General features: G+C 48.9%; 1 protein-coding gene across 1 annotated transcript; it reads left to right on the top strand.

Annotated features, from left to right (window-relative positions):
- Window positions 1-1,259: 1,259 nt before the first annotated feature.
- LOC144888300 (nuclear receptor coactivator 3-like) lies at window positions 1,260-23,105 on the top strand. The gene is made up of 3 exons (XM_078765963.1): window positions 1,260-1,359; window positions 21,212-21,301; window positions 22,899-23,105. Exons 1-3 carry the CDS (start codon window positions 1,305-1,307, stop codon window positions 23,081-23,083), a joined length of 330 nt encoding a protein of 109 aa, XP_078622089.1. The 5' UTR covers window positions 1,260-1,304; the 3' UTR covers window positions 23,084-23,105.
- Window positions 23,106-24,350: the final 1,245 nt, after the last annotated feature.

Consider the following 24,350-nt stretch of genomic DNA (forward strand, 5'->3'; position numbering starts at 1 on the left):
CTTTGTTGGAATTGTGGACTTTGTTGACATTGTGGACTTTGTTGGAATTGTGGACTTTGTTGGTGGAATTGTGGACTTTGTTGGAATTGTGGACTTTTTTTGGAATTGTGGACTTTTTTGGGAATTATGGACTTTTTTTGGAATTGTGGACTTTGTTGGAATTGTGGACTTTGTTGGAATTGTGGACTTTGTTGGAATTGTGGACTTTGTTGGAATTGTGGACTTTGTTGGAATTATGGACTTTGTTGGAATTGTGGACTTTGCTGGAATTGTGGACTTTGTTGGAATTGTAGACTTTGCTGGAATTGTGGACTTTGTTGGAATTGTGGACTTTGTTGGAATTGTGGACTTTGTTGGAATTGTGGACTTTGCTGGAATTGTGGACTTTGTTGGAATTGTGGACTTTGCTGGAATTGTGGACTTTGTTGGAATTGTGGACTTTGTTGGAATTGTGGACTTTGTTGGAATTGTGGACTTTGTTGGAATTGTGGACTTTGTTGGAATTGTGGACTTTTTTTGGACTTGTCATTTGTTTTGTTTTTTTATCCCCTCCATCGTGCTGCAAGCAGGCTTTGGGAGGCTTCTTTTTTGCGGTGAATGACGAAGGGGTCATGGTGTTTGTTTCGAAGAACGTGCGCAGCTACCTGCGCTACAAGCAAGAGGACCTTCTGGGCAGTAGCGTGTACAGCCTTCTGCACGTCGGAGATCACGCAAAGTTTGTGAGAATTCTCCTACCGAAATCCCTGGGTGAGAAACCTGCACCTGCTGTCTCACTCAGGTCAAGGCCTACCACTGCACCGCATGCTCGTGCTGATGTTTATGATTATGACACAGGTTTAACTGGAGAGAGGGGTGATTGGGAAATAAAGAAGTGGGGGAGGGAGGTGGAGTGAGTGTAGTGCGATGTTAATTTACAGTGTTACCATTGTTCGTGTGAAAAGGGATACGTCTTCACGAATTTTTCATTCAACATTCATCAATTGTCTCTTGGCTATCCTGCCATACCCTGTCCTGCATGGAACTATGTAAAAATACATTTGCCTATTGTGAACAAAATGCCATTGAAATGTGAATATTTTTCATTGTTTTTATGATCCCCTGCTCCCCCCTCCACCCATCCCCTTCCCCCACTACATGCATGAGCAGCGAACAGCGTGTCGAGGCCCAGCAGTGTACAGCAGCAGAAGCATGAAGTAAGCAGCCCGAGTGAACGTTCCTTCACTTGCCGAATGTTGCTGAACCCTCCGCATGAGGACGACAATAACAGAGATGTCTATAGGCCCGAGAAGCCTCAAGCCTACATAATGATGCAGTGCTTTGCCGTGCCAAGGCCCGATGCCTTGCCAGAAAAGGTAGAAGGTAAGGAGGTGCTCTTTTCTAACTGGACGCCAAAAGGGAAATGTCCAAATGAGCCATAGTGATTGTGGTGTGAGACTGTACCAGGAACATCAATGTCTACTTCTTCACAACAATCTAAGGGTCGTGGAGGAACCTGTACATTGATCACAGGCGTGGTGATAACGTTATGAGACATCATTTTACTTTTACATTAATCACAAGGATATTAGGAGACGATGGACAAATGAATACAGTATATTGGATTTGAATGTGGGATCCCAGTCACATGAACCGTGTGGTTACAGATGGTGAAACCACAGCGCACTTGTTACTCGTGTTGTGGTTGCCCTTCTTCGTCAAAGATGGACGTTCACGTATCCACCTGGGTGTAGAAGCTGCTGCCCATTCAACTACCACACTGTAATCAGAACTAGCTAATAAATGAACAGAGTGAGTGTTTCCAGAATGGAGAGTTTTAAAGACTCAAGTCCAGTTTCTCCTTTGCAAACCAAACTGCTGTGCATGGGCGGGGTTTGTGGTTGTGGGTTTGGGCTTGAGAAACCAAGCGGGTGACTTGCCGTGCTTCAGAATTGCCAAGCAAAAGGAACCAACGGATTCACACCCCAAAACAACACAAAAGGATAAACGTAAAGGACAATTATCCTCCTCCACATCTCCATTGCTCCGACACCCACTGAAAGCTAAACGACCCCAATCCCAGGCCAACAGTATGTAGTCCCGAATCACTGTGTAGAGAACAATTAAGGAGCTTTCGTTGTTGAGTCGGACAAAGCTTTTAAAAGCCGGGGTTCATCAGGCATTATCGGTGAAACAAATTGTGCATCACATGTTTTATACATATATAATATATATACAGTGCATTCAGAAAGTATTCAGACCCCTTCACTTTTTCACATTTTGTTATGTTGCAGCCTTATGCTGAAATCGTTTAAATTCATTTTTTCCCCTCATCAATCCACACTCAATACCCCATAATGACAAAGAGAAAACAGGATTTTAGAAAGTTTTGCAAATTTATGAAAAATAAAAAACTGAAATATCACATTGACATAAGTATTCATACCCTTTGCTATGACACTTGAAATTTAGCTCAGGTGCCTCCCATTTCTCTTGATCATCTTTGAGATGTTTCTACACCTTGATTGGAGTCCACCTGTCGTAAATTCATTTGATTGGACATGATTTGGAAAGGCACACACCTGTCTATATAAGGTCTCACAGCTGACGATGCATATCAGAGCAAAAACCAAGCCATGAGGTCGAAGGAACTGCCTGCAGAGCTCAGAGACAGGATTGTGTCGAGGCACAAATCTGGGGAAGCCTACAAAAAAATTTCTGCTGCATTGAAGCTTCCCAAGAGCACAGTCGCCTCCATAATTCTTAAATGGAAGAAGTTTGGAACAACCAGGACTCCTCCTAGAGCTGGCTGCCCGGCCAAACTGAGCAATCGGGTGAGAAGGGCCTTGGTAAGAGAGGTGACCAAGAACCCGATGGTCACTCTGGCTGAGCTCCAGAGATCCTGTGTGGAGATTGGAGAAACTTCCAGAAGGACAACCATCACTGCCAACACCCCACCAATCTGGGCTTTATGGCAGAGTGGCCAGATGGAAGCCTCTCCTCAGTGAAAGACACATGAAAGCCCGCTTGGAGTTTGCAAAAAAGCACCTAAAGGACTCTCAGACTGTGAGAAACAAGATTCTGTGGTCTGATGAAACCAAGATTGAACTGTTTGGCTTCCGTCTGGCCACTCTGCCATGAAGCCCAGATCGGTGGAGTGTTGCAGTGATGGTTGTCCTTCTGGAAGTTTCTCCCATCTCCACACAGGATCTCTGGAGCCCAGCCAGAGTGACCATCGGGTTCTTGGTCACCTCTCTTACCAAGGCCCTTCATCCCCAATTGCTCAGTTTGGCCGGGCGGCCAGCTCTAGGAAGAGTCCTGGTTGTTCCAAACTTCTTCCATTTAAGAATTATGGAGGCCACTGTGCTCTTGGGAACCTTCAATGCAGCAGAGATTTTTTTTGTAGGTTTCCCCAGATCTGTGCCTCGACACAATCCTGTCTCTGAGCTCTGCAGGCGGTTCCTTCGACCTCATGGCTCGGTTTTTGCTCTGCTATGCATTGTCAGCTGTGAGACCTTATATAGACAGGTGAGTGCCTTTCCAAATCATGTCCAATCAAATGAATTTACGACAGGTGGACTCCAATCAAGGTGTAGAAACATCTCAAAGATGATCAAGAGAAATGGGAGGCACTTGAGCTAAATTTCAAGTGTCATAGCAAAGGGTATGAATACTTATGTCAATGTGATATTTCAGATTTTTATTTTTAATAAATTTGCAAAACTTTCTAAAATCCTGTTTTCTCTTTGTCATTATGGGGTATTGAGTATAGATTGATGAGGGAAAAAATGAATTTGAAGGATTTCAGCATAAGGCTGCAACATAACAAAATGTGAAAATTGTGAAGGGGTCTGAACACTTTCTGAATGCACTGTATATAGATATATATATATATAGATATTTGAAGTTTGGATTGATGCCACGAGTATTGTGGCCATTGATGATGTATGATATTGCGATTGGGCATGTAGAGAGGATGGAGGTTGTGGTGAGCGGGTTTGTGAGGAGGTGGTTGGGAGTGCCACGCTGTTTGGTGAACATTGCCTTTTATGGTCAGGTTGGAAAACTCCAGTTTCCATTGACACCATTAACCGATGAGTTTAAAGTGGTGAGGGTGTGGGGGTTCATGATGTTGCGGGATTCAAGTGATGCAGTGGTAAAGAATGCTCTCCCAGAGAAGAACAGAAGTCGGAAGTGGAATGCAAGAGCAGAGGTGGTCGAGATGGAGGAGCGGTTGCAACAGGAGGAGGTCATGGGGATGGTCCAGCACGGGAAGCATGGCTTGGGGTGGATGAAGCATTAGCGATGGGGAAAGGCATGTGTGAAAGAGAGGAGGAAGATGGTTGAGAGGGAGGTGAGAAGCAAGGAAGAGGAGGGGAGATATGTGAAAGCAGTCGGTCAGGCACAGCAAGGTGCTTGGACTAGGTGGGAAGGTGCGCGGGTAAGGATGTTCAAGTGGCAAGAGATTTGGAGGATGGAGCCAATATTGTTGAATTTCCTGTTGCGTGCAACGTATGATGTGCTTCCGTCACCAGTAAACTTGAGATTGTGGGGGTTGTTGCAGGAGGAGAGATGTTATTTGTGTGGAGGTGTGGGAACGGTGCAGCATGCACTGAGTGCATGTTCAGTTGCATTGGCAGCAGGACAATACAGGTGGCGACATGATCAGGTGCTGGCGGAGGTGGTGCAGGTGGTGCAACAAGAGTTGCTGAGGTCGAGAGAGAGACGAGTGGAGAAGGAGACTGATGGGGGAGAGGTGTGGTTTGTCAAAGAGGGCCAAGTGGTAAGATGTGGAAAGAGGAGGAGGTGGAAAGCAAGAGGGCTGTCAGATGCTTGTGATTGGCAGGTGGTGGCAGACCTAAAGCCACAATTGGTATTCCCAGAGGAGATCTGTGTGACAAGGTTGCGGCCTGACTGTCATTTGGTCAGGTGCAACAAGACAGGTCATCTTAGGGGAATTGTCTGTACCTTTGGAAGAGAACATGGAGGAGGTGCACGAGAGGAAGAGAGGAAATACAGTGAGCTGGAGGCAGAGTGCCGGGAGAAGGGTTGGCGAGTTTCGTGTCAGCCATTTGAGGTGGGGTGTGGAGGGTATATTGGCAATCCTTTTCTGCATTTCTTGCTCGGCTTGGGGTGTGTGGGACAGAAAGAAGGAGGATCTGTGACAAGGTGGCCCGGGTTGCCTTGAAAGGCTCATTTTGGATATGGAGGAAGTTTATGGAGGCACGTCGAACAGTGTAAGTTGGTTGTGTGTGTGGGGTTTTTTTTGTTTGTTTTTTTAATGTGTGTGTATGTGTGTATGTGTGTGTATGAATGATCTGGTGTGTCTTGTTGGTGAGTGGTGAAGGGTATAAAGGTGGGTGATTGAGTGTTCCACCATGTTTGTTTGGTGCTGTGGATTCTGGATGTGGAGGTGTTGTTGTTGTAGTCTGCGTTCGCACTGGCTGGGGGTGGGGGTATGTACGCATCCAGGTGTAGTTGCTGCATGTGGATGTGTATGTGCCCCTGCTGGCCCACCTTAGCTGACTGTATCGAGGTTGAAGGGCCGAAACGGGATGATGCTGAGGACCTTGACTGAGGACCCGGTCAGTGCGGCACACTTGTGACCAGGTGTGTTTTGAACTAAAAAAAAAATATATATATATATATATATATATTGTTGCGGATCTCGGATTACGGCGCTCCCCTTACCGAGGGGGGGTTAATCCCCTCGTCTATTAAGCTGGCCGTCCGAGTCCTAGAAGATATCGCGCTTCTTTGCGGGGTTGAGATTGACCAGGGTGACTGGTCAATGGGTTCCCAGATACCTTCGCCAACCTCGCCGCAAAGCAGGGCGCTACTTCTGCCCGAGCCACGGACAAGATGGAATTTTGCCGAGCGGTTTAGCAATCCGAAGCTCGAGCCGTTAGCAGAAAGACTAACCCGATTCTGAGCGGTTTCTATATCGTGCCACCGATATTCAATTGGGGACAGGAGGCAAGCGATCGGCTGAGAGGAACCAAAGTACAGGAAGAACAAATATAATTTATTAATTATTTGCAAGAAACCCGAAGAGGAAATGAAAGAAGGGAATATACAAGAAGAAGAAGAAGAAGAAGAAGAAGCAGTGACACAGGGCAGCCTCAAACAGTCTTATATTATCACACGCCCAGGACAATACAAACACACTTACACGAATGGGGAATAGCAGGTAGAAGGAGAAGGGTCAAGCAGATGGTTCCAGGCTCCGGGTCCGCCGCGAAGAATGGCAGGCAGCTTCGCGTGTCGTTGGCGCGTGACCGGACCTTATAATTATGCGGGGGACTGGGAATCCGCGTATGTAATCTTTGTGCCAACTCTCTCTCTCCCAACGTTCGTCTCAGAGGGTACCCCTCGCGCAGGTCGCTCCAACAACGTGACAATCAATCGAGCGCTCCCCGCGCAGTTCGTTCACAATCAGCATCCCCCGGCGCAGTCCGTTATCAATGGCCTCCCCTCGCGCATCTCTCTGAGAGGGCTTGGCGCTTGTGCTTTTATAACCTGCTTAGAAATCAAGCCGCGCTTCATCGAGCCACGCCTATTAATGAGCTCACCTCAGCCCTGGTTGGCTGGTGGGGGCTTACCGGCCACGCCCTGGTGGTGAGTTGACGTGGCCACACCTCGTTCTGGCCGCCCCGCCCCCTTCTTCTCCAAGCCTGACCTCGTGTTCAATGGCGGCTGAGCCAGGCATTGAACGCTACTGGCAAGCCAAGGAACACAATTTGGAGGAAGGCTACGCCGCAATATGAATTGACAAGGAGGCCTACTCTTATTTAATTAATACAACGCAGATTCAACTATTGGGAACAGATCCTTACCTGAAACACATACTAATGAAATAACTAAAGGAGAAGCCTATGGTGTGCTACGTGTTGCTCGTGGCCTAACTAGGGTGCGACCTTTGACCTTTTTACACAAAAATGGGAATATTTACAGGGGATTATTTATAAGGGAATATTACAGATATTTTCAAAGTGGAGGGTTCTAAAAACCGCACACAGCACCTTCATTTCCTCCAGGGCCGTCCCGGCCCGACAGAACTTTAACTTAGTGTGACACTCAGGTGTGGTAACCCCCTACTATTAACTTCACCCTGAGTGCGACATTTTTAAAACAACTAAGTATGTCCCGCCTGCTGCGTTGCATCCTATCTATCAGACTCACGCCCACAGAATAACCGAATCACGGAATTAATTTCAAAACTAAACATTGATGGTGGGGAGCATTATTTACAAAGACACTCTTTGGTATTTACAAACGTGAACCCAGGACCTGTCTTTTTGGGAAACAAAATATGTTTTGATAAGAGGAAAGGCATACACTGCACTGCACCGATACCACCAGCAGCAATAAGCACCAATATTCAAAAAGCACCAAAGCACCAAAAGCTGAAAATGCACATTTCAAAACACAATAATCAATGAATGGTGTCCGACTCTGGTGGGCCGATGGCTGCTGGGCCGATGGTTCTGGGTGACTTCTTTCCTTGCGGCCTATTTGAAATCTAAAAAAGGCACAAAACCGCATCCACTTTTTTTTAAATTAGGGCCAGCAGGGGCCAACTAAAGGTGGTCCACCTGCATGGCATAGGTGCCACCTTTACCATGGTCCGCAAGCAAGATCTCCCTGGCCACAATGGCCGGTCCCCAGCAGAGGTGCCAGGCCCAAAAATGTGGGGTCCATGAATGTGGTGCTCGGCCACAGACCTGTGGTCCATATGGTGGTGCTCGGCCACAACAACGTGCGGTCCATAAGTGTGGTACCGGTCCAGGCAGGCAGCAGCGAGGGTGCGGGCACACAACTGCGGGCACCTGCGCACTCCCCCCGGGCCCAAAAGAAACAAATCCATGAGTGGGGGAAGGAGGACAAGCAAGCAGCGGGCAAGATCTCAAGGGTACACATCAACACAAGGTAATGCAGAGGTGATGTGCGCAGGAGAGCGAGCTGAGAAAGCCCGTCCCTACCGTACATCCCCCCCACCCCCCCGTCACCTAATCTACCCTTGCCCTTACCCCGTATTTACACAATTTACAAATCCGTCGCTACGTCTTGTCCTCCCCATATCTCCCCTCTATACCAAATTCGTCATCAATCCCAATTTCTCATTAATCCCTTTATTCCGAATTTACCATCAATCCCTCATAAGGAGGAAGAGGTGGAACAATGAGCAATGTCACACCCACGTCATGATGCGTCTTTCATACCAAATGTCTGCAAACAACAGTGGTGTGGAGTCCTATCACCCTGGTGAGTGGATGCGGATGGCGCGAAGAGACTTACAATCCTAACTACCTTCTAAATGACTTTAACACACTTTACACTACCCGGGGTCTTTCCCTGCCAATCCATTGGCCATCTTACACTATGTGGTTCTAAGAACCGAACTCCCATTGACCAAACTGTGGTGCTCACCAATTTGGGGTATCACTCCCCCGATTCTACTCCCTGTGCCCTCGCACAATTTCAGGGCTGGGTCGTGTGGCGCTCCCAGCAGGTCCGCTCACCTGCACACCTCCGCCACTGCAGTTGTCTCCCGAGCTTACCTGCTCCTTACCCTAACCTATCTGGGGAAGGCCCTCTGGCGCTCTCACCCCCTACCGCCCTCTCTGGCGTCGGGCTACCCGGGTCCGTCCTCCGGATCCTCGGGCCCCATTGAACTCTACTGGCTCCCAGAGCCTACCTACCGCCTCACCTGGCCGACAGACTAACAGTGGCGGAGTGCCCATTCAATCACACTCACTAACAGGCCACACGCCCAGCCAATTTACTCCACTAATGCACCCAACACAACACTCCTGTGCAACTACTCACACCACAGATGCCAATATCCAACCACAATTTACCTGCTCCCTCTACCTACTTTTAAACTACCCTGCCCGGGTATTCGTGAAGGGGTCCATCCTTCCCCATCCACTCCTTTCGCACCAACCACTCCACTCCACGTATTCCACACTACTCACTCCACACCATCCGTTCCATACTCCATACCATCCATTCCGTACTCCATTTACTCCATATCATCTATTCCATACAACAATTCTTCATTCACCTGTACTTTCACTTGCACACCTTGTGCCCACACACCTGGTGGCACTTGCACACCTGGTGGCACCTGCACCCTCCTTTCGTCCAGGTCCATTCATTCAATAGAATGGACAATCACACCTTCCACAATACTCTGCTCAATCACTTCCTACACACACACTGCATCATCTGATCTAACTACTCCCTTCTGAAACTTGTGCTCCTTGTCTTCCCTTATACTATGCACTCCCTCGTCGTTATCATCCATACTAAGCTATTCTGCGTCCCCTCTACAGGTACAATGTCACTACTTAACTCTTGTCCCTATGGTCATTTCTAATTCCCTAACAATAACCAAGCCCTCCCTGGCTAGGTTTTCACCGCCATACCCCATAAAACTATAGCTCCTTTGCCCTCATGTGAGGGATGGTAGAGATACCACCCCCCGACACTGGGTATCAATTTCCAACCATCACTATTCCCAATTTCGAATCACTAGTTATTTCAAGCCAATTCCCTACCAATTCCAAACAATTACACTATCATCATCACAGTCCGCTATATCTGAGCCTCCTCGGTACGCCCATGCATTTTCAAAGCTCGGCTTCGCAAAGCCGCGCAATGCATACGGTTTGGTCTACTGCAGGTTGGGTCCGTCCGGCATTCGGTTCAGGGGAGGAGGTTTGCTCGGGCCAAGGCTCCAAGCACCATCCCGGCGCGGTGCCTTGCGCTCCCAAGCACGATGGCCCAGCCTTGCCCGGGTGGAGCGCCTCCACCACAAGGGGGCGCCGCTCCGACCCCTCCTCCTTCCTCTCGAACCAGGCCGCCCGCTTTGCCTGGCAAAGCGCGGACTCGACCGTGCAGGGCGGGGCCCGGCCCGAATCGTGCACGACGCTCCGAGCAGGAGCGACGCGACACCGATCCCCGCCGGTCCCCGCAGCACACAATGGGCACCACGGACCAAGGGCTCGCGTCGGCTATCCGTCAGCCTAAACGCTGCCCCGGTCAACGTCGATGCTCCCCTCGCATGCTCACACCACGCGTTCCTTTTTACATTCTCATTCGCACACCAAGTCATCCTCACGCACTCCGCACATTCCGTCACCGCACTCTCTCCCCGTGCACACTCTTGCGCACACTCCTCTGTTACACACCTCGCCTCTGTTACGTACTCCGTAACACTCACCACGGGTGTGCACTCCTGCACATACCCACTCACGCGCTCCGATGTGCCCTCCCGCACACGCGCCACAACCAACTCAGGTGTGCGTTCTCGCACACTCTCTCCATCCATTTCACTCTCCGCGTCACAATCACTCCCACTTCCACACTCTGTATCGCTCTCACTCTCTGTGTCGCATTCATCACACCGACACTCCGACGTGCGTTCGCCCTCACACTCGGTAACACACTCGCGCCTCGACGCCATTTGCACATGCGCGCCATTGCCATTCATAACGCGCACCACGGACCTTTTACGAGCGCCCGGGTGCCGTCTCGATCCCAAGCGCGCGAAAACTCTTTTCGCGGCAAACACTCTCCTGCAAAATCTCCCCGCACAATATACAGCCCGACTCACCTGGGCGCTTCTTCCTCCTCGCTCCAACACCACCTGCAAATCTTTATAAGGATTAAGCACGGCATCATGATGCGAGCACGGACTTTGCACATTATCCATTTCTTCCTCCTGCCAGTGGTTTTCTAAGTCCGGCGTCTCTTCCAACCCAATTTCGGCTATAATTTCCTTTTCTTTATTCAGCTCGACGACCGCGGGCTCACACGAATTTGCCTTGTCCAATTCGGCGGCCGTCGGGTTTTTCACACCCCGTGTCGCGATTTCTATCCCGGTCCACCCGGCTGTGCTTTGCTCCAACTCGCTTCCCCCGCGCTTCTCAAGCCGCGCTGCCTCGTCGTGTACAAATGCGCCTTTCCCGCTCGACCTGCGGTCTATGTCTCTCCCCATCATCATTTCTTTCGTTTCCCGGGTTTCGTTTTTTATTTCCCTTAGTGCTTTCATGCATTGCGCCATGAAGGCTTACATGTATCCTGGCATCTCGGGCTCGGCTGCCGCGACCACGTGCGAGGCGCCGCCATCTTGTGCACCTGCAAACCCCGCTACAGCACCTTCTTTGCTTTCCTCCTGCATTACTCCCACCTCTTCCCTGGGGTCCTGTGTCGACTCTAACTCCTCATTTACCTCCTTCACCGGCATCCGATCACCTTGATTATCCATGGCACGACTCAATTTGGATGTTCAATACTAAATTTCGGCCGCTCGTAATTTTTGGACCAAATTTTTCAAGGTGGATTAAAAATTTGGTTCGGGCTTCAATCCCACTCCTGACACCAATTATTGCGGATCTCGGATTACGGCGATCCCCTTACCGAGAGGGGGTTAATCCCCTCGTCTATTAAGCTGGCCGTCCGAGTCCTAGAAGATATCGCGCTCCTTTGCGGGGTTGAGATTGACCAGGGTGACTGGTCAATGGGTTCCCAGATACCTTCGCCAACCTCGCCGCAAAGCAGGGCGCTACTTCTGCCCGAGCCAAGGACAAGATGGAATATTGCCGAGCGGTTTAGCAATCCGAAGCTCGAGCCGTTAGCAGAAAGACTAACCCGATTCTGAGCGGTTCCTATATCGTGCCACCGATATTCAATTGGGGACAGGACGCAAGCGATCAGATGAGATGAACGAAAGTACAGGAAGAACAAATATAATTTATTAATTATTTACAAGAAACCCGAAGAGGAAATGAAAGAAGGGGATGTTCAAGAAGAAGAAGAAGCAGTGACACAGGGCAGCCTTAAACAGTCTTATATTATCACACGCCCAGGACAATACAAACACACTTACACGAATGGGGAATAGCAGGTAGAAGGAGAAGGGTCAAGCAGATGGTTCCAGGCTCCGGGTCCGCCGTGAAGAATGGCAGGCAGCTTCGCGTGTCGTTGGCGCACGACCGGACCTTATAATTATGCGGGGGACTGGGATGCCGCATACGTAATCTTTGTGCCAACTCTCTCTCTCCCAACGTTCGTCTCAGAGGGTACCCTCGCGCAGGTCGCTCCAACAATGTGACAATCAATCGAGCGCTCCCTGCGCAGTTCGTTCACAATCAGCATCCCCCGGCGCAGTCCGTTATCAATGGCCTCCCCTCGCGCATCTCCCTGAGAGGGCTTGGCGCTTGCGCTTTTATAACCTGCTTAGAAATCAAGCCGCGCTTCATCGAGCCACGCCTATTAACGAGCTCACCTCAGCCCTGGTTGCCTGGTGGGGGCTTACCGGCCACGCCCTGGTGGTGAGTTGACGTGGCCACACCTCGTTCTGGCCGCCCCGCCCCCTTCTTCTCCAAGCCTGACCTCGTGCTCAATGGTGGCTGAGCCAGGCAGTGAACGCTACTGGCAAGCCAAGGAACACAATTTGGAGGAAGGCTACGCCGCAATATGAATTGACAAGGGGGCGTACTCTTATTTAATTAATACAACGCAGATTCAACTTGTGGGAACAGATCCTTACCTGAAACACATACTAATGAAATAACGAAAGGAGAAGCCTATGGTGTGCTACATGTTGCTCGTGGCCTAACTAAGGTGCGACCTTTGACCTTTTTACACAAAAATGGGAATATTTACAGGGGATTATTGACCAGCTTGCGCCTGTAAAAACCAAAACAGTTTCTTTCACCCATTCTGCTCCCTGGTTTACCCCTGAACTCCACCTGATGAAAACTCGTGCTCGCCAACTTGAAAGACTCCGCAATAAAACGGGTCTCACAGTTCACTCCCAAGCCTACAAGGACCACATACAACACTACAAAGATGCCCTCTCCCGCGCCCGCTCTGCCTACTACTCTCAAATTATCCACTCTGGCTCCGGAAACCCAAAAGCACTCTTCTCGACAATAAACAAACTCCTCCGCCCCCTGAACACCACCACCCAGTCATTCACAGTAGACAACTGCATCTCCTTCCTCTCTTTCTTCCAACGCAAAATTGACAACATCTACAACAGCTTGACCACCGCCGCACCCGCTCCCCCTCCAACCACCTGCCCCCCCTTGTCCTGCCATCCCCTGTCTCGGTTCTCCCCAATCTCTCCTACTGACCTCTCTGAACTCCTCATAGGAATGAAAACTGCCACCTGCACTCTTGACCCCATCCCCTCCAGCTTTGTCAAAGCCTCCCTCCCTGCTCTCTCTCCACTTATCATTGCAACAATAAACTCCTCCCTGTCTACAGGCATCGTCCCACCTTCCCTCAAAATTGCTGCTGTTACCCCCATTCTAAAAAAACCTGGTCTAAACCCTGACACCCTAAACAACTTCAGACCCATCTCCAACCTACCCTTTCTGTCAAAAGTTTTGGAACGCGCTGTAGCCACTCAACTCAAACATCATCTCTCTGCCAATAACTTGTATGAAACATTCCAATCCGGATTCCGCTCCAACCACAGTACTGAAACTGCTCTCCTCAAAATCACCAACGACCTTCTCCTCTCCTCTGACGCTGGCAACCTCAACATTCTCGTCCTCCTCGACCTCAGCGCTGCCTTTGACACCATCGATCACACTATCCTCCTCACCCGACTTGAATCCACCGTTAACGTCACCGGCACTGCCCTCTCTTGGATTAAATCATACCTCTCTGACAGATGCCATTTCATCTCCATCAATAACTGCAAATCCCCCACTGCTCCCCTCCCCCAAGGTGGCCCCCAAGGTTCAGTTCTTGGCCCCCTCCTCTTCATCCTTTACCTGTCCCCGCTCGGTCACTTAATCCGCCGTCATGGTCTCCAATTCCACTGCTTCGCCGATGACATCCAGCTTTTCATCTCCACCAAGTCCGTCTCCACCGACACCCACTCTATCCTGACAAACTGCATCACTGAAATAAAATCCTGGCTTCAAATCAACTTCCTCAAGCTTAACTGTGATAAATCTGAAATAATCATCATTGGCCCAAAAACGCTCACAAAATCCACCCATAACTTTGCCCTCAACATCGACGGTATCCCAGTATCCACCTCCCCTCACATCCGGAATCTTGGCGTCATCTTTGACCAAACCCTTTCCTTCGACAAATACACTAAACAGATCACAAAGTCAGCCTTCTTTCACCTGAAAAACATTGCCCGTCTCCGCTCATCCCTCTCCTCCACGGCTGCAGAAACCCTCATCCACGCCTTCATCACCTCCCGTCTGGACTACTGCAATAGCCTCCTCTATGGTTCACCCTCAAAAATCACCAATAAACTCCAATACATTCAGAACTCCGCTGCCCGTCTACTCACTCATTCCCGGACCCGTGACCACATCACCCCCGTCCTTTACAAGCTTCACTGGCTCCCCATCCCCCAGAGAATCCAGTACAAAATCCTCCTCTTGACATACAAAGCCCTCCATAACCTGGCCCCATCCTACCTGGCTGACCTCCTCTCCAGACACACTCCCACCCGCAACCTCCGCTCTGCTGGTACCAACCTCCTGACCCCCTCCATCCGGACCAAATTCAGATCCTGGGGGGACAGGGCCTTCTCCATCGCTGCTCCCACCCTCTGGAACTCACTACCTCACACCATCAGAGACTCCTCCTCACTCACCACATTCAAAACATCACTAAAGACCCACCTGTTCAACGCTGCATTCAACATTCAACCCACAGCATTTAACCCCTGACTATCTCTTCTCCTTCTCCCTCCTTTTGCTTTAAATATTTCCCTATTGATTCTTGTCTTGTCTTTTTGATTCTTGTCTTATATATATGCCGTATATCGCTGCTGTTTGTTTTCTTGATTCTTGTCTTTTTGCAATTGTTGTTTTCATGTATTGTTATGCATTATGTTTTCCACTCTGTCAAAGCGCCTTTGGGCTTCTGGAAAAGCGCTATACAAAATAAATGAATTATTATTATTATTATTATTATTTGGAAGGGAATATTACAGATATTTACAAAGTGGAGGATTCTAAAAACCGCAACTATATAGTTGTCATACCCTTCCTCCCGTCCATGGTACACGGAATCTTGTGGTGAGGCTATTGCCCAGAAACAATTTGCTTTCGTCTCCTGGAAAGCAAATCCAACGGAAGGAAATCTCATTTCCTTTCACAAAGCCCGAAACAAGTGTGTGTCCACCCTCAGAAGAGCCAGGAAACAATATCTCTCCGTTCTCAGGACGGAACTCTCTTATCTGTCTCCCTCTTCCAAATCCTGGTGGCGTCTGGTCAAATCTGTTTCTGGTGTTTGTTCCCCCTCCATCCCCTCCCTCACCTCAAACGGCCACACGGCTGACTCCGCACGTGAAAAAGCTGAATGCCTCAACTCTGTGTTTGCCTCTAAATCTTGTGTCCCAAACCCATCCCTCTCTGTACCCACCGTACCCAGTCGTACCCAGCTGCTCCTGGACTCTGTGTCCTTTCCTCCTGACAAGGTGGAAAAGTTTATGCCAACCCTCGACTCTGATTCTGCAACTGGACCTGACGGCATCAGCCCACGGGTCCTAAAATCCTGTTCTTCCGCTCTTTCACTCCCTCCCTCTGTTCTCTTCACCCTCTCTTTTGCTCAAGGTCATCTGCCATCTGCTTGGAAATCTGCCAACATCACCGCTTTGCACAAAAAAGGTGCAAAAACAGATCCCAGCAACTACAGACCAATCAGCCTTCTCCTAATTATCAGCAAAGTCATGGAATCCATCATTGCTTCAGATATGAAATCTTTCCTCTTCTCCAATGCCTTGATCTCTGATCATCAATTTGGTTTCAGACCTGGTCACTCTACTCTGGACATGCTGCTTCTGCTTTCTCAACAATGGATGGAGGTCCTCAATGCCAAACAGGAAATTAGAGCTGTCTCCTTTGACATATCACGTGCCTTCGATACGGTCTGGCACCCCGCTCTGCTCACCAAACTCTCCTCTTTTGGTATCCATGGAAATCTCCACGCATGGCTGGCAGACTTCCTCTCTAGTCGTAGTCAACGTGTGGCCCTGAATGGGTTTCTCTCATCTCCTCTTCCTGTTCAGGCTGGAGTTCCCCAAGGCAGTGTTCTGGGCCCTGTGCTTTTTCTGGTCTTCATCAATGATCTCCCTGACTCTCTTGAAAATTCTCTCTATCTCTTTGCTGATGACTCTACTCTCTGTCGCTCCATTCTTCATCCCTCAGATCGGCAGTCTGCAGCCTCCTCACTCTCTGCAGACCTGGACAAAATCACAGACTGGGCAAACAAGTGGAACATGTCTTTCAATCCTGACAAATCTCACACTCTTACGATGTCTCTCCAAAAAGACCGACTGGACAACCCTCCCATCCACTTTCTGAATAATCCTCTCCAAGAAGTTCCGTCACTCAAGCTTTTGGGTCTCACTATCTGCCATGATCTTTCCTGGGAAAACCACATTTCAAATCTGGCCTCCAAAGCCAGTCGCCGACTGGGCATCCTCCGTCGTGCGAAGTCCTTCTTTGGCACACCTGAGCTCCTCACCACATACAAGGCTTTCATCCACAGCTCAATGGAATACTGCTCTCCCCTCTGGGCTGGTGCTCCTGCCTCACACCTAGCTCGTCTTCACGCTGTTGAAACCAAAGCATTCAGAATCATTGGAATCTCCCGCGATGAAGCTAACTCCAAGGGCCTCTCACTCACTCACCGCAGGCAGGTTGGTGGTCTTTCCGTCTTCTACCGACTCCTCTCTGGCCTTGCCCCCCCAGCTCTCTCTGGGCTCTGTCCCGCAAATATTCCTACAGGTCGCACAAGATCTGCCTGCAACCCTCTTATGGTTAAACTGCCAAAATCAAGACTCTCTGCTCACCTTCACTCCTTCATTCCTCTTTTCTCCCGCCTCTGGAACAAACTCCCTCACTCTCTTCAATCCCACTCCACCCTCCAGGTCTTTAAAACAGCTGTTCACCACCATCTCTTATCTTCCCCCATCCAAAACATTGATCTTTTCTATCCCCGCTAATTTCACCCCAATTCCACTTTTTTGAAATACCAACTTCTGTCCTGGAAGTCCTTGGTGTCCTTGTGTTTGATACTTCTCCCACCCCCCCCCCCTTCCCACGCCTCCTCCCCCCAAGCCCTCTCCCTCCCACACATCTCCCTGCTCTTAAATGTTTTGTGCTCTCAAGTGTTTGTGTGCTTCTCCTTCTCTTGTCTTCCGCTCCCTCTTTTTATATATTTTGTTTTTCTGGTTGAAGTGTTTGTGAAGTATATATAGATATATAAAATAATAATAATAATAATAATAATAATAATAATAATTATTATTATTATTTCATAAAACTTTAAAAAAATTAATATATATTTATACATATACATATCTATATTATAATAGCCGTAGATGATTCTGTCTGTTGGACGTCTGTCCGGGGTGTGGCTTACTCGGTTTGTAGAGTAGCTCCACCCATAGCTCCACCCATTCTGGGAGAGGCTTCATATAAACAAATATCCACCATTTTATTAACTCGCATAGCTTTGAGGCCTGTTTTGTAGGCCCGTGGTGTCTTGCTCTCTCTCCCAGTTTTATTTCAAATCAAATTCGATATATCATTTCATTTTTCACAGTCGCTAACATAGTTTTAGACTCGGTTGAAAAAAAACGGGAAGAAAATCCGATGAAAGTTGCCGTTTATAGAACTAAATGAATTCTCAAAGGCCTGTAAACTAAACGCCCATTTTATCGAATTCACCATCTGATTTAATGTTTGTCGATGGTTTTAGACTCGGTGTCAGAAATAATTGAGAACATTCACGCACGCACGGGAAATTGCCGAGATATATTTATAAAAATCGTGCCATGATGATACACAAAAATACACCACCTAAAATAACAGTTGGGGGAAATGTCGACATATATTAAAAATTCGCTTTTTCTTTTCGTTAAGATATATTACTTTTACGTTTTATGAGAGTCGGCACAAAAACGACATATATATCTTCGTTCTTTCTTATTTCATTCAACATTATTATCCGCAAGTAAAATATGTTTCAGGAAATTACGAGAGATATGTCTTCGCTTTTTTTTATTAGTTATGTGCGCATACACTTTAAATAGGTTTGGCAATAGGGGTTGGCGAGGAGTGTGAGGGGTTGTAGAGGAGTGTGAGGAGGTATTGGAGAGGAGTGCGAGGAGGTATTTGAGAGGAGTGCGAGGAGGTATTGGAGAGGAATGCGAGGAGGTATTGGAGAGGAATGCGAGGAGTTATTGGAGAGGAGTGCGAGGAGGTATTGGAGAGGAGTGCGAGGAGGTATTGGAGAGGAGTGCGAGGAGGTATTGGAGAGGAGTGCGAGGAGGTATTGGAGAGGAGTGCGAGGAGGTATTGGAGAGGAGTGCGAGGAGGTATTGGAGGGGAGCGCGAGGAGGTATTGGAGAGGAGTGCGAGGAGGTATTGGAGAGGAGTGCGAGGAGGTATTGGAGAGGAGTGTGAGGAGGTGTTGGAGAGGAGTGTGAGGAGGTGTTGGAGAAGAGCGAGGGGTTGGAGAGTGAGGAGCGATTGGAGAGGCGAGTGAGGAGCGATTGGAGGGGAGTATGAGGAATTGAAGACGAGTGTGAGGGATTTGAGAGGAGAGGAGTGTGAGGGATTGGAGAGGAGTGTGAGGGATTGGAGAGGAGTGTGCGGGATTGGAGAGGAGGGTGCGGGATTGGAGAAGAGTGTGTGGGATTGGAGAGGAGTGTGCGGGATTGGAGAGGAGTGTGCGGGATTGGAGAGGAGTGTGCGGGATTGGAGAGGAGTGTGCGGGATTGGAGAGGAGTGTGCGGGATTGGAGAGGAGTGTGCGGGATTGGAGAGGAGTGTGCGGGATTGGAGAGGAGTGTGCGGGATTGGAGAGGAGTGTGCGGGATTGGAGAGGAGTGTGCGGGATTGGAGAGGAGTGTGCGGGATTGGAGATGAGTGTGCGGGATTGGAGAGGAGTGTGCGGGATTGGAGAGGAGTGTGCGGGATTGGAGAGGAGTGCGAGGGATTTGAGAGGAGTGCGAGGGATTTGAGAGGAGTGCGAGGGATTGGAGAGGAGTGCGAGGGATTGGAGAGGAGTGCGAGGGATTGGAGAGGAGTGCGAGGGATTGGAGAGGAGTGCGAGGGATTGGAGAGGAGTGCGAGGGATTGGAGAGGAGTGTGCGGGATTGGAGAGGAGTGTGCGGGATTGGAGAGGAGTGTGCGGGATTGGAGAGGAGTGTGCGGGATTGGAGAGGAGTGTGCGGGATTGGAGAGGAGTGTGCGGGATTGGAGAGGAGTGTGCGGGATTGGAGAGGAGTGTGCGGGATTGGAGAGGAGTGTGCGGGATTGGAGAGGAGTGTGCGGGATTGGAGAGGAGTGTGAGGGATTGGAGAGGAGTGTGAATGGTTGGAGAGGTGTGTGAGGGGTTGGAGAGGAGTGTGATGGGTTGGCGAGGAGTGTGAGGGGTTGTCGAGGAGTGTGAGGGGTTGTCGAGGAGTGTGAGGGGTTGGCGAGGAGTGTGAGGGGTTGGCGAGGAGTGTGAGGGGTTGGCGAGGAGTGTGAGGGGTTGGCGAGGAGTGTGAGGAGGTATTGGAGAGGAGTGTGAGGAGGGTTTGGAGAGGAGTGCGAGGAGGTATTGGAGAGGAGTGCGAGGAGGTATTGGAGAGGAGTGCGAGGAGGTATTGGAGAGGAGTGCGAGGAGGTATTGGAGAGGAGTGTGAGGAGGTGTTGGAGAGGAGTGTGAGGAGGTGTTGGAGAGGAGTGAGGGGTTGGAGAGTGAGGAGCGATTGGAGAGGCGAGTGAGGTGCGATTGGAGGGGAGTATGAGGGATTGGAGAGGAGTGTGAGGGATTGGAGAGGAGTGTGAGGGATTGGAGAGGAGTGTGAGGGATTGGAGAGGAGTGTGAGGGGTTGGAGAGGAGTGTGAGGGATTGGAGAGGAGTGTGAGGGATTGGAGGGGAGTGTGAGGAGGTGTTGGAGAGGAGCGAGGGTTGGAGAGTGAGGAGTGATGGAAAGGCAAGTGAGGAGCGATTGGAGAGGAGAGTGAGACGCGATTGGAGAGGCAAGTGAGGCGCGATTGGAGGGGAGTATGAGGAATTGAAGAGTGTGAGGGATTTGAGAGGAGTGTGAGGGATTGGAGAGGAGTGTGAGGGATTGGAGAGGAGTGTGAGGGATTGGAGAGGAGTGTGAATGGTTGGAGAGGTGTGTGAGGGGTTGGCGAGGAGTGTGAGGGGTTGGCGAGGAGTGTGAGGGGTTGGCGAGGAGTGTGAGGGGTTGGCTAGGAGTGTGAGGGGTTGGCGAGGAGTGTGAGGGGTTGGAGAGGAGTGTGAGGAGGTATTGGAGAGAAGTGTGAGGAGGGTTTGGAGAGGAGTACGAGGAGGTATTGGAGAGGAGTGCGAGGAGGTATTGGAGAGGAGTGCGAGGAGGTATTGGAGAGGAGTGCGAGGAGGTATTGGAGAGGAGTGCGAGGAGGTATTGGAGAGGAGTGCGAGGAGGTATTGGAGAGGAGTGTGAGGAGGTATTGGAGAGGAGTGTGAGGAGGTATTGGAGAGGGGTGTGAGGAGGTATTGGAGAGGAGTGTGAGGAGGAGTGGTATTGGAGAGGAGTGTGAGGAGGAGTGGTATTGGAGAGGCGTGAGGGTGGAGAGGAGTGAGGGGGTCACATATTATGTGAAATAAATAAGTTGTGTTCATTACACCATTTTAACCATTTTGTAAAATTTAATGTGCAGCAACTAAATCAAGATGTCCAAATGTCACACACCATACCCGTGGGATTCCCACGGGTGACCCCACTAGTATATATATATATTATAATATTGGCCTTTTCATATTATACTTTGACACACACACACACACACACACACACACACACACACACACACACACACACACATATTGGAACAGTGAAGTCAAATTTGTTATTATTGCTATATACTCTAGAAATCTGGATTTGAGATCAAAATATGAATATGAGGCAAGAGTACAGAAGGTCAGCTTTTATTTATTGGTATTTATATGCATATATATTTTATCATTGTACAACAAGAGCAGTTTTTATGTTCAGTCACCCAATTTTAGGTAAGCATAAGTACTGGATTTAGTAAGAGATTTCTGAGCCGACTCAGAATTTGGTGCTGTGGTTTACTTCGCTGAGTCAGCAATCCGTAATAGGTTTAAACTACATCCTGCCAACACTCGTAATAACTGTTGCTCTCCTCCCCTCCTTCCCCAACCTCTGCACCCTCACCCCATGTGTATCACAGATCCACAAACATGCCTGATGTGTGTGGTGAGACCTCTTGACGTCGCAAGAGCAGCACAGCTGTCATTCGGCAGCAAACAGGACATGAAAGGTGATCAAACTCGTCACATTGCCTGCCAATAGGTGCAAAGGGTCCAGTCACATGTTCTTATTTGATATTGCATCTTTTGATTCGATTATAATAAATTATGGTTACCCTTCATAGCTGTAGATGGCTTGGTCATCTATGAATGTGAACACCTGTTTGTGAAAAATTGTTTATAGTGTAGGGGCTGCTGCCCTCCATGGAAACCACGCTCTGAGATGACGAGTCGTGTAACCCGGTGTCAAGGACTAACTGTGCAGACCAGACCACCCACATATTTGGAAGGAATTAGTAATTTGTTCGAGGTGCCAGTGATAGCTCGCCTAAACTGCGCGATCGAAACTGTGGGATTTTTAACATCCACAAACTAATGCTGACTGCCAGGACACCTGGTTTGATATCCATCTGAGGGAGGTGCACACATTGATGCCTCACCCTGCATGCGAAACGCCAATAGTCTGATCGTGAATCGAACCCTGACAAGACAGACAGTGCAGAGGTAAGTGCGCTCAATCAGGTGTCTAATATGGGTTATTTTCTCGAAGCTTCATATGCCACATAACAAGCGTGTGTTGCTCTTTGCATGCCAGGGTGTAAACACTGGTCTGTGTGCAATCTAGTTTGTTTTAAAAACAATAATGCTACTGTGCCACCACACAGAGCTTTTGAATTACTTCTTTGACAATGAATGCATTATCCTTCTCATACCGTCAGGTGCATAGGGCTGCCGAGGCAATTTCTTGGCTGTGGTTACAATCCTGGGAAAGTCGCCACTCCGACACAGGGAGGTCAGGGCAGGAATTTGGAATTTGTTCAGGGTACCAGCGCCTTCTCTTCGCAAAGGACACCATTGGATATTTATTGTTTACCAACTAATGCCGACAGACAGGACACCAAGTTTAATGTCAATCCTAGGGACAGTGCACACATTGGTGAATCACACTGACTGTGAAACACCTGGGCCGTTTTTATGACAATTTATAACTGGTCCAAGATTCGAACCCAGGCGAGACAGCTGAGAGGCAAGTGTGCATACCTCTTGGCCATCCTGCCAACCGAAAGAAAAAACTGATAGAATATATTTATGGGGTGATGCTTAGTGGAGCACAAGCATGATGGGCCAAATGAGCCTCTCCTTTGTCAATTTTTTCTTTTTTGGATACAAAGACCAGACTCGTAGAAGAGCAACAAGAAATAACAAACTAGAATGGCACTCGGTAGAGTGTATACCTCCGCCAGGCTGAACAGTTTACGTTTTGTATATCACTGGCAGGCCCGATCTGGATTCGTACGTTAACCAAAATCGATTTGTCTTCTTCTTGTCGCCTAACCAACTTATCCACTTTGTTTTGTCAGAATACGTCCACAGCTTTTTGAAATAGTTTGCGATACATCGTTTTTGGCCTTATCTCCGAATGGTGAATAATCACTTTAAAAAATTCTGATATCCAAATCTTGACCAAAATCAAATCATTTCGACCTTGTCACATACCCAACCTCTCCACCAAATTAATTCTGAATCCATCCAAAACTTTGAGATATCCTGTTCACAGACAGCTTTGCATGTACAGCATTCGCATGTGCACACATCTCTGCCATACAGTGGTCCTGGGTGGTGGCACTCAAAGCCCCGTGTACACAATCCACGTGGCCGACAAGAACGTGGTCTCTCCTCAACCACAGAGCTGGCTACTGCGGCATCCAAATGCACAACAGCCACATGGCATCACCTCTGCAGTTCACTCGATGGCCAGGTCTGTTCCGCTTTTCATTTTACTGAGCTGTTGAGCAGCACCTGAGCTGAGCAGCACCTGAGACATTGGTTGTTTATGGGTTAATATTTCTTTAAAAAAAAAAAAAGTGAACAATGTCAAGTGGTGTGAATACTTTCTAAAAGCACTGGATATGTTTGTGTGTGTGTGTGTGTGTGTATATATATATATATATATATATATATATATATATATATATATATATATATATATATATATATATATATATTGCTGCGGTTTTGAGATTGGCACATTGAAGGCATTTAAGGTTAAAGGTTTTCCCCCCATAGTTAGTCACACGAGCAACATATAGGCCCATTTGTAGTATAGTTATGTCTTAGTATGTGTAAGAATAGGCCATTTCCCCTCTTAGTACCTGCGTTGTGTAAAGACAGGAGAGTAGGCCCCATTCATTTTGCTCCCACCTCCAATTCTACCTCTATGGGCGTAATCCATCCCGCGCCCCATTTGGCTGGCCCCTAGTCAAGCTAACACAAGGTAGGCCTAAAAAGGTGGGGGCGGCGTTGAGGTCGGGAGCGGCAGAGGCGATGACGGTAAGAGCCACCATCCAATCAGAGCTCTAGCGGCATGGCGTGAGAGGGCGTGGTAAAGCACGTCTGGTGAGTTCCAGAAGGTTCGCGGGCGTGCCTGCCTATATAACCCGCTGGGAAAAGCCCTCAAAAGGACTTGGACTTGCAGAGAGGGAGCTTGATAAGAGGACTCGCGTGCACACGGCAGTGGCAAAAGGACCTGCTCGTAAAGGATTTGTTTGAGGACTTGCGCAGAGAGAGAGAGAAGAAGAGGCGTTGAACCGTACAAGTACGCGGGCGCAGCCAGACGCGCCGGTAACGCATATAGCGCATTTCCAGCCACGCGAGTAAGCGCAGCCATAGCCGCAAGTGAATAACCGCCAGCCGCGCCAAAGTCCGCTCCCTACCATTCGCCCCGTGATAACCTGCTCCGTTCAGACGACACGCAGCGAGCTCCTGCTTTCACCTACTTCCATCTCCAAGGGATGTGCCGGGGGCCAGAGAGAGCTGCACGGGAGCCATCCCTGGACATGCTGGTGAACATCAACCTGCCCATCAGCAATCCCCGTGTGAGTGTGTGTGTGACACGGGCCCGTTTGTCCTGGTTATTAAGAATAAGACTGTATAAGCTGCTCTGTGTCTCTTCATCCTGTACTGTACATACGTCTGATAGTAATTAAACCATTTGTTCTTCCTTTCTTTCCAATTCGATCATCTTTGTGATTTCGCCATTGACTAAGCGTGGTACGAATA

Source organism: Myxine glutinosa, chromosome 11, assembly GCF_964187855.1.
Source record: "Myxine glutinosa chromosome 11, kmMyxGlut1.1, whole genome shotgun sequence".
Classification (NCBI taxonomy): domain Eukaryota; kingdom Metazoa; phylum Chordata; class Myxini; order Myxiniformes; family Myxinidae; genus Myxine; species Myxine glutinosa.